This window comes from Condylura cristata, unplaced genomic scaffold (assembly GCF_000260355.1).
Source record: "Condylura cristata isolate star-nosed mole 26May11 unplaced genomic scaffold, ConCri1.0 scaffold00021, whole genome shotgun sequence".
NCBI lineage: Eukaryota > Metazoa > Chordata > Mammalia > Eulipotyphla > Talpidae > Condylura > Condylura cristata.
This window is the reverse complement of record NW_004567122.1, coordinates 3,395,171-3,414,522: the sequence shown is the minus strand read 5'-3', so window position 1 is coordinate 3,414,522 and position 19,352 is coordinate 3,395,171. Positions and strand designations below refer to the sequence as shown.

Sequence of the window (19,352 nt, the reverse complement as noted above, 5' to 3'; positions counted from 1 at the left end):
GGGCGCGCGCGTCGCGCTCGCTGCCTCGCGCCTTTCGCGCGCTGCTGGGGTCGGACGCTCCCGGGAGAAAGGGGGCTGCCAGGTGAGGGAGCGAACCCCGAGATTCACAGCCCTGGGAGGACGAGGCCGTTCTGTGCTGGGCCCGGGAGGGAGGTGTAGCTCTCCGCCATCCCTCCCCCGAGTCAAAAGTTTTTCCAGACGGCGACCTCAGAAGTCTCCGAGCGCTGACAGAAGCTGATGCTGACAGCGTCTGTGGAGGGGGCGCTTTTTCCGCCCTGCGTGCTCGCCTCGCAGGTGAAGGGGTACAGCGGGCGGAACACTCGGAAAACACCCTAAGATTGGGTGCCCTCTCCGCGCCGGGTCCCCCGCGGGCGCCGCCTTCCCGCGCGCTGCCCGGGTTGTGCCTGTGTCCTGACGACTCGGGGTGCCGCTCAGTGTCCCCCCCCGGACGTGCAGTCGTCCCTGCGCTGGCCCCATGGACAGACCCCTTCCCCGGCGGCCCCTGGCGAGTCAGTCTGTCCCGTGAGCAGGAGCAGCGCTTCGTCCCGAGCGAGCGGCTGAGAGGAGCGGGAGCTGCTGTTTTTGTTTTATTCCTGATTTTTTTTTTTCTTCCATCGTTATCGTCCCCAGATTCCTGCCACCATTTCCTGAGCAGGCTTTTGAAAAGTCGCAGTTCCCTGCGAGGGGTGACTGGCCACGGCCACCCCGGCCACTGGAGGGTCAGCAACATTTTGCAGTATTTAGTCTGCAGTATTTACGCGACAGCGATGCGCACGGCGGGAACTGAGTCCCCTGGAAGTGCCTGTCCCTGGTCCCCATCCACCCGCGGGGTTCTGGCTGGTTTAGGGCACTAATGTCCCCACTCCCCGGTCTCCACGCCACGGTCAGATTGCTCCCTCCCGACACAGTCACCCCGTCTTTTTCTGATCGCTGCTCCTTTGTATAAATGTTCGATTCTATATAACTAGAGCTCAGTGGGAACCTAATGATTGCTGGCACGAACTGAACAAATTCTGGAAGGAGACAAATGTAGCCATGAACTGACTGGGAGGATTTTACCTGCAGGGGGGGGTGTGTAGGGGGGGGAAGTACTGGAAAGCAAGGTGAAGTCTGCCTTTTTCTGTCGACATTCAGAATCCAGGTTTCCCAGGTATCGACTAAAGGCTGAGGATGAGCCCATAAAAATTTCTCAGTACATATTACTTTTAGTTGATTAATGTTTTATCTTAAGCACTTTTAATTTTTAAGATAACATATTCATGAACGTGAAAATACTTTCTAAACAGTGACGTATTAATTGCACTTAACATGCCTTCAGTTCCTCCTAGCAGGAATTCCAGTGCTTGTGGGTTTTGTGCAGGCAGTCACTAAATATATTTTGTTTTCAGTTCCTAAGTGTCCATGCAGCCAAAATTCAAAAGTTTGTGATACCTTGATGTTGCTAAAATGTATGCTTCAGAACGTCACCCAGAGAACCAAGAAATTTCAATGATTTTACTATGCTCAAAAGGTTGGACTGGGGGTTGGCGATCACAGAATAACTGGATTTCATTATTGAATAATAGAATTTAACATGTAATTATTTAACAAATAAACAGTTAGATATATAGTACATATGTACTACTCAAAAGACATGAAAATGATCTCCCATAAAAATCTCCTTCATGGTAGTTAACATTTAGATATTTGTATTTAGCTTTTAGTATTAGTCTTTTTCTTATAAATTTAATTAGAAGGAAAGAGAGACATGAGACAGTCTACTCTGGAATTCTAGTTCCATCACATAGTGGCCATATAAGCAGAAATAAGTGTAATTTTCCTGTGCCTTCTTACCCTCACATAATGATGCGAATAATAAGTCTTACTTCAGCGATTTTTTAAAAATAGTATAACAGTTTATTTTTACATCATTTTGTACATTTTTTTTTTTCATCTCAGTTGTAATCCTCATGGGCTTCCCATCACTGAGTCACCCATATGCCATCACCATAGTCCCGTGCACTTCCCTACCTTATTTCAGTGATTGTTGGGAGGATGAAATAAGGTCAGCATAGCCTCCCGGGGGGGGGGGGGAGTGCCTTTTTTTTTGAGAAATCAAGATTTTCCAAATGAAAATAAGTTCTTGGTTATATAAGTAAACTTGTCAGACTTGATCTGTGTGCTTCTGAAGTTGTCAAATCACGTCAAATTGAATGTGGCAAACTGAACAAATGTGTGCAGCACCACCCACGGAGAATTAAGGCGAAGGCTCCAGAATGATAATAACAACAGTCACCTGTCACCCAGCTTGTTTTCCTTTTCCTTGATGGATGGTAAATTTCCACTGATCATGACCTTTATTGGAAAGAAAGACACTGAGATTTCCTAGCAGACGTAACCTTTTCTGTCATTATTTCTAGGCCATCATGCAAAGTTTTCTTTGCGGCAGATCCCATCAAAATAGTGAGCGCGCAGCGGCAGTACATGTTCGATGAGAAAGGTGATCGGTACTTGGACTGCATCAACAATGTGGCCCACGGTGAGTAGCTTGGCCTTGTGCCTTGAAGAGAGTGTATGGAGCCAGCAGGCTGGCACCACAGACATTTATCCCAGGAAGGGATTTGGCTGCAGTACCTTTGCTCTGTGAGGCCACACCTCACAGGGAAAAGTTGGAGCAAGAAATGAGAGGAACTTTTTTTCTTGCTTCCGAATCCCTCTCACTTGCCAGGCCTTTAGAATTGGAACTCATTTCTGGGGTTTTTGTCTTCTAAATTTTAGTGGGACACTGTCACCCAGAAGTGGTCAAAGCTGCCTTCAAGCAGATGGAACTGCTAAATACAAATTCTCGATTCCTCCACGACAACATGGTCGAATATGCCAAGCGCCTTTCAGCAACCCTGCCGGAGAAACTCTCTGTTTTCTATTTTACAAATTCTGGGTATGTTTCCGGGTGTCCTTCCTCTCCCTGTGGCCACGAATCTCTGTATTTGTCACACATACCTTTATTTCCCATTAGTGAAGGAGTGCGACATCCATTCTTGCCATTTACCAAGTGACCACATGGGGGGACCTGAGTCGTGGTGTTTTTGCTTCTCTTCATGAGCCTGTTAGATAAGACAGGATATGAAGAGCAGGTGTCAGGATTACCAGCACGGCCTGTATCAGCTGTGCCATGGTTAGGATGTGAAGCCACTCCAAACTTCAGCACCATGACTCCTGGAGAAGAGTGTGCCCTCAGGTGTCCCTAAAGAATCAATACTTACAGGTCATAACCATGGCAGACATACTCAAGTCCAGGATTTCTGAGAAAAACCTAACCAGTCCATGGGTAAAGTAAAGTAACTACATGCTCAGTGAACTGAGATACCTCAATCAGGGCATAAATGAGGAATTTTAGCAAAGAAAGAACTCTGTTAAATAAGGTGTAATTTTTGTAGGATGTTTGAGTGACTTGTTTTCTTAGGTAATTGAATGTCTTTCCCCCAAACAAATAGAAAATGTTCCAAATTTATATTCTGTAAGTTCAAAGTGTTATATGCCAGTCTTATGGAATATTACCCAGACAGTTAAAGTTATATTTCTGAACATATATGCAAATGATATATAAAAAGCTTACAATGCATTGTTATATTGGAAGGTAACCTGAATATGCAGGATAAACTCAGGTATATATTTATATGTATTAGCTAGTAGGAATTCAGAAAGTGTTTGAAATATGCTGTGACCCACTTTTCTCTAGTCAGTATTACATTTCAAAAGCGCAAAGAATAATCTTGAACTTAAACTGGCTTCAGTCCAAATGCTGGCTCCACCTCTTCTGAAGTGAGAATTTGTTCCAGTTACTTACCCTGCCTGAGGCTTTTTCCTTGTCCCTGTAAAGGAGATGGCAGTCTCTGCCTTGCAGAGTAATTATGTGAACAAATACAGTATAACACTTGGCATAGATCATGGCACAAATAAAATACACTGAGTAGTATATTTAGTCTCTGAACCAGACAGAAAAAATACAATCTTCACTTTGTAGATAAGGACTTACCAAATAATGAACAAATACAATAGTAGCCAGCGAATAGTTCCTCACAGGCCTACTGAGATTGAGCCTGTTGCAGGCTTCTCAGCTAACTTCTTTTTCCAAGTTAGCTGGCTGCGGATAGGACAGGGCTCCACTGGGATGTGAACAGCACAGCCTTTCTTTGTATGGGATGTCTCTGCATCTCCTTTGCTGAAGGCATCGGGTGAACTAGTATTAGAAGGATGGATTGATATTTACGGGTCAAGATTGAAGGGGCAGAGAGGACTTCAGATTCTTCCTTTATACATTTCTGAATAATTAGTCATAGCACTTTTGTAATTAACATTTTGAATAATTTTTAAAAGTGTTTCAGCCATATTGTCCCCTCTCTCTATTGTCTTAATAGATCTGAAGCCAATGACTTGGCGTTACGACTGGCTCGACACTTCAGAGGCCACCAAGATGTGATTACCCTTGACCAGTAAGTCCTGGAAACAAGACTTCTAAGAAGGTCCCTCTGAGACAAGATAGCAGTGACTGGTCCCATCTATTTAATACCATGAGTGTGGATGGAGGAGGGGAGAGATGGCACTGTGGCTTTTATGTATGGGGGAGTCAACGCAGGCTTAGGCCTGGAGGATTCTGAATTCCTTCCCATTATTCATTGTTCACTGCTGCTGCAGCAGCTATGTGTGACTCAGGCTAACTCTTCACACAGTTTTTTTATTTACTGAACTCCCATAATAGATGAATAACTATTTTTTTTTAAAACATAACCAATATGCTAAAAGACCAGGCTTTCATTTCACTTTTGGGATTACCTACTCTAATTAACTTGAAAGGTAACAACTAGGGTACTTTCTCAGCATGTGACAGTCAAATTTCCTTTGACAAATTTATTGCATCTTACACATGAAATCTACAACTTTTATCTTTACTAAAATTCTTTCACTTGCCTTTTTTTCTGCCTACCTCTTCATCCCACTAGTCTCAAACACAGAGTGTTGAATTGAACATGTGTTGGTTGGTATCTTTGCTTTCTCTTGCTGTAAACAATTACTATATGTGACTTGAGCCACACACAACTGTCCTACAGTTCTGGGGGTCAGAAATCTAAAATGGGTCTCATGGAGCAAAAATCAATGTGTCAACAGGACTGAACTCCTTGTGGAGACATGACAGAGAGAATCTGTTTCCTTGCCTTGTCCCATCCTAGTTCCTTGGCTCTCTCCTATATCTTGAGAGCCAGCCTGTTTCATACTTCTGCCTCTTTTTCCATCATCTTGTGGCTTCTGTGTCTCTGACCACTATCCCCCTGCCAGCTGCTTTCACTTGCAAAGACCCTTGTGATTCCTTTGTACCTTTCAGGATTATCTTTCCATCTCCTTAAAGCATGTGTAATTTGACCATTACACCATAGTCCTTTTTGCTGCACGACACATTCTTAGGCTCCAAAGACTAGGTGGTGGGCAGCTGGAGTGAGGTGGCATTATTTTGCTGTCCACAATTGATTTTTTTTTTAAAGATTTGTTTACTTATGCATATAGAGCTGGGGTACAGGCCAGAGGTGCAGGGGTGAAAGGATCCACCAGAGACAGAGTGGGGAGCAGAACAGGCAGATCTACTGAAATACACTGCTGAGGGGAGCAGTGGGCGGGTTAGGAGAGGTCTGCTGTGCCATGTGGGTCATCTCCCTAACCAGGAATCAAACTTGTGCAGCAGTGGCTGCAATAGCTTTATAGTGCTGCACTTTAACCCATTGCACACCAGGGAAGGACCTTTTTTATTCTTATTCTCATTCTCCCTCCCCTATTAACTCTTCTAATGAATTTCTGTTATTTTTGTATTCTTGAAAAATGTGTACTATTTATGTGCATCTATTTTAATTTTTACAAAAACAACTATAGATCTCTTTCTGTTTCTGACTTCTTTCCCTCAGCACTGTTTCAAGACGGTATTGCTGGGTGTACCTTTATTCTTCTAACTCAGCACTGTCCGATACAAATATAATGTGGAATTTCAATATAATGTGGAGTTTAAATTGTTCTGGGCATCCCATTGGCCAACATGTCATTTCAACATGCAGTCAATCTAAAAGCTTTTTGTATTTTCTTTCTTTCTTTGTATTAAGTCTTCACAATCAGTAAGAGTATACATTAACAACACACTCGTTCCAACTCCTGCATTTCAAATGCTCAGTAGTTTCATGAGCAGCAGTGTGGCTTGAGCTCAACCATATGGTCCCCACCACCACCCCCATGAATACTGGAGGCTTGCCCTTGACTCCCAGCTACATAAGCAGTGCTGCCGCTAGCATCTGTGAAGAGCATGCCCTTGTGACTTTTCTGAGAATTTTTTAGAGGAAAATACCCAGAAACAGGATTTCTAATAGGGGCACAGATATTGCTAATATGCCAAAATACTTACAGCTCCCGGGTGGAAGAAAGACTCTACAACAGGGACTAGAATTTCCCATTCTGCTATGTTTTCAGCAAAACCTAATAGTACCCTGCCTTCTGCTTTTTCTTTATTAGGTATAAAAAGATACTAGTGGTTTAATTCAGTTACCTGTTCATGAATCTTTCTCTTTATATGTTTGTTATACATTTGTGATTTCTGAGAATTACCTGCTCATTTACTTTGTCCCTTTTTCTATGTAATTTGACAGAACAAACTTTCAGACAGTCTTACATACTTCTATTACATTCCCTCCTTTTTCTGTTGGTTAGTATTTACTTACAGACTCTTACATCAGAGGATCTCAACTTTGATTGGACTTCATAATTATCTGGAGAAGTGTTTTTCAAATGCCAGTGCCCAGGCCCCACCCAGAGCAATTAAAGAGAATCTCTGAGGTGGACTCCAGGTGTTTTAAATTTCCCCCTGTGCCTACTATTTGGACAGAGTTGAGAACCACCACTTTTGGCACTCACCCCTTTTATCATGTCTCTCTTACCTTTGTCCATGCTACCCTTAAATGCTAATCTTTAATTGTGATCAAATCAAATAGATAAAATTTTACCTGATGGTTTGTTTTCTAAGTTGTAGCCCTCTTCCCCTGCCCTCACCCCCACTTACTCTACTCCCAAATCACAAAGTTGTTGTTTTCTTCTGCTACCTTTATAATTTACTTAGTTGGACCCTATCAGCATATGCTGTGGTACATCATACATGTTGATGTGTCTCTGAGCTCACCTTCTGCCTCAGCGGTCTCTGTTCTTATTCTTGTAGCAAAACAAAACATAACTTCATAATCTGTAGTGGAGGAAATGCTCCCTCTTTGCTGTATTCATGAACTTTTTGTACTTTTCCAGATCTCCCAGTTATATCTCTGGCAAAAGATAGAGCAGGAACTATCATAACTGCCTATATTTTAAGTGAGAGGAAGCAGTTTCATAGTCATTGGTCACATCTCAATCTTAGTTCTCAGACACAGCTCCTCTTCCTTGCCAACTAGTATTTGCCCAGTCGGTGCAACTGGACATGCTTTAGAAGCCATCTCAATCAGAAACTCACTCATCGTAGGATATAAAGTTTTAAAAATGTGCTACAATATATCAAAAGTATTTAAAGAATAGGGGTACAACATAGGAGTCATTCCTGAAAGAACAGAATTTTTCATACTTAAGTAATCTGACTTATCTGTGCTAATAATCAGAAGAATTGCTTACCCACTTAATTATCTCTGAGTATACATACTTGGTTTTATTACATGAAGGAGAACTGAACAAATTAAATAGCCTGTGTTCCCATGAACCATTAGACCCTAGATACTTAAATCTGGACCAATGCTGTGATCCTGTTTGGATAATGCACAATTTTGGTTTTCATTTTCTGGTAAAACATCCTGTTTTGAGTGATTTTTGTTACTGTCCTTTTTCTTTTCAGTGCTTACCATGGCCACCTGACATCGCTAATTGAGATTAGTCCTTATAAGTTTCGAAAGGGCAAAAATGACAAGAAAGAATTTGTGCATGTGGTAAGTAACCTAGAAGCCTAGCAGAAGAATATTAGCATTGGAAACATGCTCTACGATGACCCAGTCCAATTCTTTCACTAAATGCAACCAGGGAAAGGAACTGAGCTTTAGAGCAGATACATGACCTGTTAAAGTTGAAGAGCAGATCATAACAGGATGAGGTTTCAAACCCATTCATGAGGAACATAGTAGGCAAATTAGTACTGCAGTTGTGACCTGTAATTTATCACGATTGCTTTACTTTTCTTGCCTACTGGCCTTCGGTTACTTTTTCTATCACTGATGCCAACTTGAAATTCAGAGTTGACTCAAGTCTGTGTGACTGAAAATTTGCTCTGCCAATTAACATCAATCTTTTAAGTAAAAAGAAATCAATCAAGGGCTGAAACAGTGACTTTCACTCAGTGTGTTCCTGTTCGTTAAGGATTAGTGGACTTTCTTCAGAGCACCATCAATAAGTCCTTTAACGCTTTTGAGTTGGATCAGGGCTAAGGTACTCTAGTTTTCTGATACAACTGGCAACATAGATGGTGATTGTCCATTTTATTTCTGATATAGAATCATCAGCGTGTTTTTTCTACATTGAAATTTTCAAATAATAAAATCACACTTGTTGATCTGAATTTCTCTTTTTGTGAATGGAGATGAAGTCTTGATTTGCAAGACTCTGGGAGTAAATCCAAGTTCCTGTTCACAGTGTGAAGCTTTCAGTAATCACAGAATTTATAAAGTTAAGAACAAAGAACAAAAGAAAGTAGAGTTGCTTAAATCCACGTGATCACCTTTTTCATACTCTTTTGTGTGGAAAAGCCCTTTATAAAAGTTCCTTTATCAAAGAGGCCAATCCGAACACACTGTCATTTGATGTTTTCAGGCACCGACTCCAGATACTTACAGAGGAAAATACAAAGAAGACCATGAAGACCCAGCCAGCGCTTATGCAGATGAAGTAAAGAAAATTATTGAAGATGCTCATAAAAGTGGGAGGAAGGTTTGTATTTATACTGGAAATATTTTAGCAGCTGTTGTAAAAAGCATTGAAACCTTTAGAGAGGTAGTAACATTCCACCTAAAATCCCGGTTTGTTCCTCTCTGGTTACATTCCACTTTGTTCATATTTCAAAAGTGAATTATTTATAACTATCAATTATAAAACTATTTTTATTTATCCTGGAAATGCAATCACAATCCACCTTCTAGAACTGGTGGCCTAGTTCTGACCTTCCCGGTGGGATGCAGACTCTGATCCGAAGGGGTCAAGCAAAGAAGTCCAGGAACAGACTATTCCAACTGAGAATAGCTGAGAGGGGCTAATGTGAGGTGAACGGAAAAGAAGAGGCCACGTGGCTCTTCCGCCTTAGTCCCACTGCACACTGCCAGGTCCACAAGGAGCCCTTAAACTTCCCTGGAATCACAGAGCCCCCAGAGATGGTCTGGCCAGAGTAAGTCAAGGCAGAAAGATGTCCTTCCGATCTGGACCTGGATTTTTAAGATAGATCTGAATCTTCCAGAATAGGGAAAAAGTTCACTTTCTCAGCCGTGTTCCTGCTGTCTTCAGGTTATGCTAAGTTCTCAGCACACATGGGGGTTTCTCATGTAGCACTTGAGTGCGGTTTGACCCCACCTTTTCTTCCAGCTGGCTTATGGTATAGACATGGCAATGAAAAAAATCTTAACTGACATAAAAATGAAGCCTGGGCTTTTTTCAATTCAAATATTTTTTTCCTCATGACTGAAGAATCATTTGCCCTTTTCAACTGTTTTTTTCTTCTTGCTCTCATATCTTCTGATGGGATCTAGTGCTCTTCTTACCCTTTTCCTCTCAAAGGCAGCCTATACCTCTACACAAACTGCTTCCAGTAGTTTACTGAGACCCTACGGTCTTTCTGCTACTGACAAATTTGGATAGTTCTCGGGAAAATTAGCTGGCAACAGTTACTGAACAGAGGCTGTCACGTCAGTAATACTGAAAGCAGTGAGCACATCCATGTAATTATGGGTGCATCATAACTGTACAGAAGAAATATTTTGAATTAATGGCCTCATTTTTTATAGCCAATAAATGAGATACTTTAAAATGAATAACTTAAGTTGAGGTGATACAGTCATTAAGGGGTAGACTGGACTGGAACCTTGGTTCTCTTAACTATCTCATAGTCTATGCTCTGTCTTCATTCTTTGTTGTTATTTTTTACCTCTTCTTTTTCCACTTCTGGAACAGTTCTTCCTGTTGTGAATTGACTAATTCTAGTTCTATTCTGGCTCAGGGTCAGAACTAGAAATATAGCACAGTAACCCAAGTGTGTGGAAGGAGTTCCCTCCCCACTTAAGTGCAGATCCCAATTTCGGGCAGCCCTGTTTCACCAGCCTGGGGAAATCAGCCCTAAAGCTCATATCAAAGACTGATCAGAACATCAATCTTAGTGGATCTCAGTGGTGCTGTGATAACAGCATTTAAATGAATGAGCTGGAAGACATCTCCATTTCTCATGGCAGTTGCCCAACAATTCAGTAACCAGCACTCATCCCAGCTGCTGTTTCAACATGGACATCTTTTATTGATCTAACACAGTGGCCTCTCTGTCACTTGTCACCAGTCCACTTCATTTCTAGAATAACCTGCTCTATAGAAACCCTCTTTTCTAGGAGGTATGAGAGGGTCCTAATGGACTTTGACTCCATCTTCTCTTGTATAGATCGCTGCTTTTATTGCTGAATCCATGCAGAGTTGTGGCGGACAAGTAATTCCTCCAGCAGGCTACTTCCAGAAAGTGGCAGAGTATGTACTGGACTTGGGCATCCTTGGTGAAACTGAGGGTACCTTGACAACCATACTGGTTGTGATGTTGACGTGCTTCCAGGCTGGCTAGGAAATAGCCACTTTTGAGTGCCCACCACCCACGACTCCTAGACCTCCTCCACTTCCCAAGGTCCAGCAAACAAAGGGGTAATGCGCAGTCCAGTCGTGGGGCCCCTGCCTCCAGGGCTCTGTAGCAGTCAACCCCAGTCTTTCTGATTAACAGTGTCCAGGCTTTTCTGATTAGTAAAAATTTTGAAGATTAACCTGGCTGAAAACTACTTCATGTTCATTTCGTTCTTCCCTAAAATACTGTAAAATACTCTAAAATACTGTAAAATAAGCATTGCTTATTTTAAGGAGCACAAACCCAGATAATGTAGAATATGTCATGGGCATATTCGGTGATTATATTTCAACCACATAGATATCATGGGGTGGAGCAGAAGTACTGAAGTATTATAGTTCAGGACATTTTTTAGGTTCTCAACCATCTATATTGCTGGTGGGTGGGCTTGGGGGTGCTCTGTGAGCTGAAGGCAATAATTGTCCTCTTGCTTTACAGATATGTACGTGGAGCAGGGGGAGTTTTCATAGCTGATGAAGTTCAGGTGGGCTTCGGCCGAGTTGGAAAACACTTCTGGAGCTTCCAAATGCATGGTGAAGACTTTGTTCCGGACATTGTCACGATGGGGAAGCCAATGGGCAATGGCCACCCCATGGCCTGCGTGGTGACAACCACAGAAATCGCAGAAGCCTTCAGCAGCTCTGGGATGGAGTATTTCAATACGGTAAGTTTTGGTCTCCAACTTTAGTGCTAAGAGGAGTAAAAGAGTGCCTGTTATTATACTTCTTGTTGATATAGTAAAAAATAAATCTCAGTACCGCCAGCTAACTGCCCTAGGACCCTAGCCAAACTTTACTCTCACCATATTTCAGTTTGTCAGGCACAGTTCTCCTTGTATTTTTTCCCCCCACTTTTAAAAAAATCTTAGTTGTTCTGATGACAGATGACTGCCCCCATAGACTGAAGAGGTTATGAGACATTATTAACAGATGATAGAATCCTTTTTGCTTTATATCACACTTAAATCCCAAATACTTTCACACTGCTTAGATGGTTTAGTACTAGAAATGTTACATGGCTGCCTTTGGGAAATTTTACTTTTTTTTATCCCAAAATGTCACAAGCTTTAAAGTTGGAAAAAGTAAGCTTGTGCAGTGAGTATAATAGGACTTGTTCCAGAGGTACGATCCACAATCTAAACATAATAGTTATTTGGAAAAAACATCACTGTTTAAGAAAGAACCCCATATTTACCTTACTGAACCACGCTTTACTTCCCAACACAATGTCTGTCTTTTGTGAGATGAACCAGTAAGTTCCCGGAGAGTCCTTGGTACCAGTTACGCAGCATGGAGATGTCAAATGCTATGAACCTACACTTGATGTTGAATGAAGAGATTTGTGGCATATTCTAAATCTAAGAAACAGTATCACAAGAGAAAATTTTATTAGACTCATGCATGCATTAATTGGGAGCCAAATATCTCACATGAAGCATTGTCAGTAGTTCAACCATTGTATTTTCTCATTTATCTTTTTTTCTGTAGTATGGAGGAAATCCAGTGTCATCTGCTGTTGGCTTGGCCGTGCTAGATGTGATTGAAAATGAAGATCTCCAAGGAAATGCCACTAGAGTAGGGAATTACCTTATTGAGTTACTAAAGAAACAGAAGGCTAAACACACTTTAATAGGCGATATCAGGTATGTTTGTCATGAAGTTATGTCATTATTCATTTTCCCAAATGAAGATAGTTTGTTTTGTCTTATTGGTTTAAAAGAAATGACACTAAAAGTCAATCTAAGAACCACCAAAAATCATAAACATAAACATTCTTAAGAAGCCGGATAAAAGCTCTGTTAATACTGGGTCTCCTGACAATTTATGGGTTTTTTATCTTTTTTAAATAAACTGGCATCATTTTAGCATCCAGAAGTTGAAAGTAACTTAAAATAACTCCAAATGACCTCTCAAAAATAATCTTAAATGATATACGGTGAATCTCAGTATTTTTCACACAAACATAGATAGCCATCTATCAGCATGAATATTCTGAGAAGCTAAATAGCATGGAAAAGTTACTATTTAGCTTTTTTCCTAATGAAGGGGAAAGACTGGATGACAAATGCCAATTTGTTTCAGATACCAGAAAGAGTTGTGAGCTTGTAGTGTTATCTTAGACTCAGTAGAAATTACTCTTGAGGGAATCACTCTCATCTTCCAGCTAAACCAAAGTTCGAGGACATTGTTCATTATTTGTGACAGTGTGGTGTTTATTGACTGTTTCAAGTTACCTTTCCGTATACTCCTCAGGGGCTTTGGCCTATTCGTCGGGATTGACTTAGTAAAGGACCCTCAGAAAAGGACCCCTGCCACAGCGGAAGCTCAGCATGTCATCTACAAGTAAGTGAACCCTGACACCCTGCCTGTATGGTTTCCTGGCTCTGGACGGCCCCCCACTTAAAAGCCGCTTTTACTCCCTCCGTCCTCCAAATAAGGGAAGTTTAAGAACTCGTACAATTTACGAATGTGGGTTTCAGAATGTGACCTGCCCTTTGTCATCATCATTCTTAAATAATCCTAGTTCCCGTTTGTGCTCAAGTAGATTTCCTGTGTGAAATGTTTTTAATCGGTACGTGTCTATAAATAGCCTTCATTTTGTGTAAGCCCTCTCAATATCTAGACAGGATCTGCCCACTTCACGAGTCACTCAGTAAAAGTCCACTAGATCTCTAAAATTCTTCGTTTTGCTTTCACAGGATGAAGGAAAGTGGAGTGCTGCTCAGTGCTGATGGACCTTACAGGAACGTGCTTAAAATAAAGCCCCCCCTGTGCTTCACTGAAGAAGATGCAGTGTTCATGGTGGAGCATCTGGACAGGATTCTGACGGGTCAGTCCACTGGACTTTCTGAAGCCCCCTTACCCATGCCCGCCTTGCTTCTCTCCCCCACCCTGGCCTGGCCACGTGTAACCATGCCTACTCACGGCACAGGTGGACGAAGGGGAAATGAAATGTAATTTTGTGCTGGCAACTACCAAACAGATGGCTGGAAAGTAGCTTTGTGGATTCGTAGTTAACTCCAGGTTTGGTTGGCACTCGTATCACTTCAGATATTCTACCATTTATTTTCACTTTCTGCTAGCGAGGGTATTTAAAACCCATCCCATTTGCTCTGTACTCACAGGGACCACCGATACAGAAGTTGTAGGCTGCAGGTTAACATTTAACTTGCTGTGTGCTGAGTAGTTTGACTTTGTGCATGCACTTCACTTATCAAAGTTTAATGTTTGAGGACTTCTACTGGTCATTCAGAATTGTAGCCTGTAGTAGGAGTTCAGTTTGTGTGTACCCATGTTACATAAGTGACTTACTTTTGTGCTATGACTAGAACTTTTGTGCTATGACTTGTAAATTAGTATTGTAGAATAATGCTGAAAAACATAAAGCACTATGGGCTGTTAGCTCATTTTTGTTGCTGCTTTAGTTCTGTTTCTAGATTCAACTTCTTTCCGCCTTTTGAGGTTAGGACAGGCTAGAGGAGATGGGACAGACCCAGGGTTCATACTCCTGAGAGAACAGGGGTTGGTGGAGCGTAGCGGATAAGTTCAGTGATACAGTCACTGAGTCTGGACTCTGGGAGCGCTGCTCACGTGCCTGCCTGTCCTCTTGCAGACCAGCTGGGGAAAAGGACAGGTCGGACAAGCCTGTTACTATTGGTGTAGAGTCATTTCAGTGCTTGAATGTTATTGAAGGTGGGCCAGAGACTTTCTTTTGAATACAGAGAATTAGGTGTGTTGCTCCTTGTGAATGGTAACCATTGTTGGGGTGCAGAGGAAATTCCCCACCCCTCTGGGTACTTCTGATGTTAATGATGACATCAGTAACAATGCTAGCGAGAGGGCTGAGATCGTAAAAATTATGCAGGAAAGAAAAGATGGTGTTGAGTGTTATAGATGTTGCCTCTGCTTAAAGATCGGCTCCTCTGATTAAAGGCCCACGTGTGGTGGAGATCCTAGATCTGGATAGTAGGCATTCCTTAAGGGTCGTAGTGGCTGTTTCCCTGAAGCCCAGGGCCTTACTAACCCTAGTTCCACACACAAAGGCGTGTACATCCTGGAAAAAGCCTGTCTGAGCATTTTGGGCAGTTCTACATAATGAAATGCTAGAATAAAGTTTAAAAGCACCAATTTTAATATTTGTACTTCTAAATTAAGGATCTATTCTTCATTAAGGATCTTCCTATAAAGCCTCCAAAGATTTATCTTTGAAACTTTTGTGTTTATTGTCTTTGTTATCTCTTCCTTGGTGTAGGTTTAGAAGAAGCCATTGGAGGCAAAGCTGAAAGTGTGATCTCAGAGAATACTCGATGCAGAACAAAGGTAAGGATCTGCTACTTGATTTTTAGGGGAAAAACTAAAAAAACTTCGCATAGTGTATAAAAAATACTTGCAAATTAATTTAAAATGTACAAGGGGCTTTAAAATAAAATAGCCTATGTTAGGATTGTCTGGCAGGTGCAGTTTTGAGTGCCATACTCTTAGTAAGGAAGAAAGCCAAAGAACCATGTTCTGGGGACCACTGCTATGCCACACAAGTCCCTTGGACCTGCAAAGAGGGTCTTTATAATAGAGACAGAAATGATAACAAAAGCCCAAACTACTTTCTGTTGTCTGCAAGTGGATTGATAGTGCCCGGGGTTCCCACACAGCACTCTAAAGTCAGCAGGAGCATTGGCAGCATGGTCCTGGAGGGAGCTGAAGTAAAGCCGGCTCTTGGACTTGGCATATTCTGGTTAGCAGAGGGATGAGAGGTTGGGAGAGCAGGGGATATATTGTCATAGAAGGTTGTTGGAAGGTGAGTGAAGCATGTGCAGATGTGGAAGGATAAGCTTGTACTCCCACAGTCACACGGACATGCAAATGACGGACAATAAACCGCTTGCAGTGGCTGATGGAGCCTGGGAACCTTTGGCACCCTGTGGCCTAGATTCTGCATTTGATGTGCTTCCAGCCAGGGCCTTTCCATTCTCTCCCTGAACTGCCCAGGGTGTGAGAAAGAGCTCCCAGGTCTCAACAGAAAGGCAAAAACTCGAGCAGCTTTGTTGCATAATTTGTTGTTTGTTTACGCCTTTGACGCATAAAGGAACACTCAGTGCTGAGAGACACCCGCGCAGTCAGCAAAGTCCCCTTTCTGACATAAAAACACTTGGTCAGTTGGAATGAGAGCAAATGATTTGCTAACAGGACTGCTTCTGTCTGTGTGAACAATACAAACCAATTCTAGAAATCAGTTCTTTTGTAGAAGGGGTGGGTGTGCAGGGGGAGGGGGGTCTCATGGTCTGTGGTGGACTGGTGTACCTTGGTGTGGTGTGGGTGCATCCAGTGAGGAGCTGGGAGCCTGTCTCCCTAGATCATGTGTGGTGTTTCAAGCCAGCATCCCTTCCATTAGAAAATTCATCTAGAGAGCTGTACAAGCTATCACTCCACACCTGCTAGAATAGCTGGCGTCAAGGAGACAGCAGGTGTCTGTAAGGCTGAAGGGGAGCTGCTGCACTGCTGGTGGTGAATTAATTCAGCCACTACAGGCAATGATCCGAGGTTCCTAAAAAAGAGAGGAATAAAGGAGGAAGAAAAAGAAAAGAAAGAAGTGAGGAGTGACTTCTGAAGTCTAGGACTCTATCACAGCTGTAAGATCTGAGCAAGCACCAGAGAGGAGTTTACCAAAAAGGGCCACTCCACTTGGGAACTGGGAGAAGTCACGCTTTTGGGCTGGCATTCTGTTCACAGGCCTGCTGAGGGAGGAGCAGCCAGTGCTGTGGCCTTGGGGTTTCTGGTCCGCAGAGCCAGCCTGCAGGTGGGTGGGGAGAAGCCCATGGCCCTCTGGATCTGTGCCCTGTCTTGCAGCTGCCCAATGAAGCCCACTCGGAACTGCTCAGTGATGGCTCCAGGGACCCCAAAGAAAGTTCCAGCCGGAAGAGAAATGGATTATGTGCAGATAAACATTCACTGCTCAACAAGAGGCTCAAGATCTGAGATCTTAGCTTTTTTCGAGCAAGCCAAGTCTCCAGAGTCCCTGAGCACAAATGCCGTGTCCCCTCTGACTCCCCCTGTGGCACCAGGAAAAGTAGAGTCTGCATTCCATGGAGGTGTTCCATGGCAAGGTGAATGATTGACTCGGATAAACCAAGTGATGATCAAACCACGCCAAGATGGTTGATTCAGCCTCTAGCCTGTTAATTCTTTACTGAGATGTCTGAATGTGTGAAATTAATTGTGCTAAATTTAAGCTTCAAATTAAGTTGGCAGCTTTACTTCTCGTGTTTAATGTTTGAAATGAGAGAACAAAGTTCAGTAGGTTCCTTACTCTGGAGCCTTAGTGCCTTAAAAGATGAAATCTGTAGTGACTTAATTTATAACTATATTTATGAACTATAACAAATAAAAGATAGAAGCCAAAAAACTTTACTATGTAAATCTGTACCCCTCTTTTGCAGAGCATACTAAGGATTTCTGTGGTAAAATCAAAGCCGCTTGAAACCATCACTTACAGGCAGGTTTGCAGGTACATGAATGAGTCAGACTGCAGGTGGAGAACTAGATTATCACCACTCTCTTGGGAAAGGGGGCTTTGAAGGGGGATAGGGGCAGACACTATACCTGAAATACGCAAAGTTGTACCTGGAGCAGAAACAGAAGCAAAGTGCAGTGTGGGTAGTCAGGGTACTCAGCTCTTGTCTCCTCACCACCAGCTAGGCTAGCCATTGTTGGATAAGAAACTTTCAAATAATCACCTTCCTCTTACCATCAAGTTCTATCATCTATGGACACCTCCACAAACATACACTTGTAACTGTGTCAGGGAGAGAGGGCCAATTTCCCTCTGTCTGGGTTCTTCTAGACTGGCAAAAAATCAAATCACCATCAGACAAATTGACAAGAGAAGAATACGCAAAAAAGAATTTATCACAAGTATACCTCCTATCTATGTGAGAGAGGCTGGTGAAATTTCGTGACCTTCCCCCTTCCCCCAACTTAAATCGACTCTTTAAATAACTTGAGCTGCAGACAAAGGGTGTGGAGTGGGGAGTTGCAGGAAAGGTGCCTCAGGAGGGTATGCCTGCTGCCTGCTCCACGGAGGGGTTTAGCCCTACAAAGGGAGCGAGCTTTTCCTTTCCCCTGTAGCTGTCTCCTGTAAGAGGGTGCCCTCCACCCAGTTCTCAGAGCCACTTCTAGGGGTGGCAGCTTTTGCACCCCTCCACCAGACATAAGCAAAAGGGACCTTAGGAACCTGGTGTCACAAACATCCCCTTGGGCCTAATGTGCCCACAGAGAAAATGGCTGTGTCCCGTTGACTCCCCAGTATCTCTTCTGCTCTCCAAACAAGAAATTGAGAGTGCTGAGGGGAGACAGGGGTGAAAGAACTAAAGAACTAATTTTTCTATGTTACATGTGACTGACAGGGATTTGCACAGAGAAATTAACAGGTAAAAGTTGCCTTTCTGAGTCTGTCAAAAGGGCTGTGAAAATGCAAGGTCTCATTAGTAAATACATTGTCCTCCTGAGAGGCTGTATCAGTGGCTCCTGGCTGGACGATGCTGAGCTTGTGTCCCAGGAGCTGGCAAAGAGGAAAGGGAATAGAGGCTTCTGGGTTTGCCGTGGGGAACAAGGCAATGAGGGAAGCAGAGCTTTCACAGGGAGGAGGCTGTGCTGGCACTCGTGACCAGGCCCATCACTGCCACAGCTCCCGGGGAGACCCTACCGTGCTGAAATGGGGCAGAGTCCCAAGAGCGCATGCTTTTGGTTCCCACAACCTACACTGATGTGCAGAAGAACAGCTTCTCAGTGCTCACTGCTCTGTCTTCCTGAGGGAAGACTTAGTCACTGCAAATCTGAGGAGAGCAAGCACCTGCCATCCCAAAATATGTCTTCTTGGCTTAAGATTCATTTATGGAGGGACCCTGAAGGCTGTGTGGAGCTTGCTATTTTTTTAAAAAGTACATTTACATGCAAACCTCCCCCAAAAGAATGTCTCCTGGGATGATCTGATGTTCTTATCTCTTTTCTAGGAGAAGGCTGACCTGAAATCTGCATTCCTTTGGCTAACATATTTCCCCATAACCTCCCTAACTGAACTTTCCTTTCTCCACCCCATCCCAGTGGTCCCCCTCTTGGTTATTTAAGATGGCTTTGGGTGATTTACCTAGTTATGCTAGGTCTCTCCCTTGTCAGCAGGAGATAGCCACATAACTAAACTCTTATATGACTGTTTCTCTTATCTGTCTGATGTATGTTTGATTATTTGTCAGCCTGAAAGAACCTAGAAGGCTTCTAGATGAAATACTTATACCCCGACAGGCACAACTGATACTCATCATCTCCCTCCTCCACTGTAGAAATGCCACTCACCCTAAGCTATCACTTCCAGGTGTTCTGGTAGTGATATGACTCAAATCCTCATTCCTAAGGCATGTGAGACTCCAGAAGCCATGCCCTCCTCAGGCCTTGTGATCCACGTTACA

At 42.9% G+C, this 19,352-nt stretch overlaps 1 protein-coding gene across 3 annotated transcripts in view; it reads left to right on the top strand.

The window, feature by feature from the left end:
* ETNPPL (ethanolamine-phosphate phospho-lyase) overlaps window positions 1-17,279 on the top strand; it is a 17,681-nt gene extending 402 nt beyond the window's left edge. Inside the window, exons 1-13 of one of the 3 annotated variants that reach the window (XM_012727697.1) lie at window positions 51-82; window positions 2,400-2,518; window positions 2,758-2,917; window positions 4,398-4,472; window positions 7,880-7,970; window positions 8,845-8,961; window positions 10,667-10,749; window positions 11,333-11,558; window positions 12,382-12,536; window positions 13,147-13,236; window positions 13,593-13,723; window positions 15,146-15,213; window positions 16,738-17,279. In XM_012727697.1, coding sequence (XP_012583151.1) covers window positions 2,464-2,518; window positions 2,758-2,917; window positions 4,398-4,472; window positions 7,880-7,970; window positions 8,845-8,961; window positions 10,667-10,749; window positions 11,333-11,558; window positions 12,382-12,536; window positions 13,147-13,236; window positions 13,593-13,723; window positions 15,146-15,213; window positions 16,738-16,866 — 1,380 coding nt within the window. In that variant the 5' untranslated portion in view covers window positions 51-82; window positions 2,400-2,463 and the 3' untranslated portion in view covers window positions 16,867-17,279. The other 2 variants (XM_004686469.2, XM_012727698.1) reach the window with 2 other exon arrangements.
* The last annotated feature ends 2,073 nt before the right edge of the window (window positions 17,280-19,352 follow it).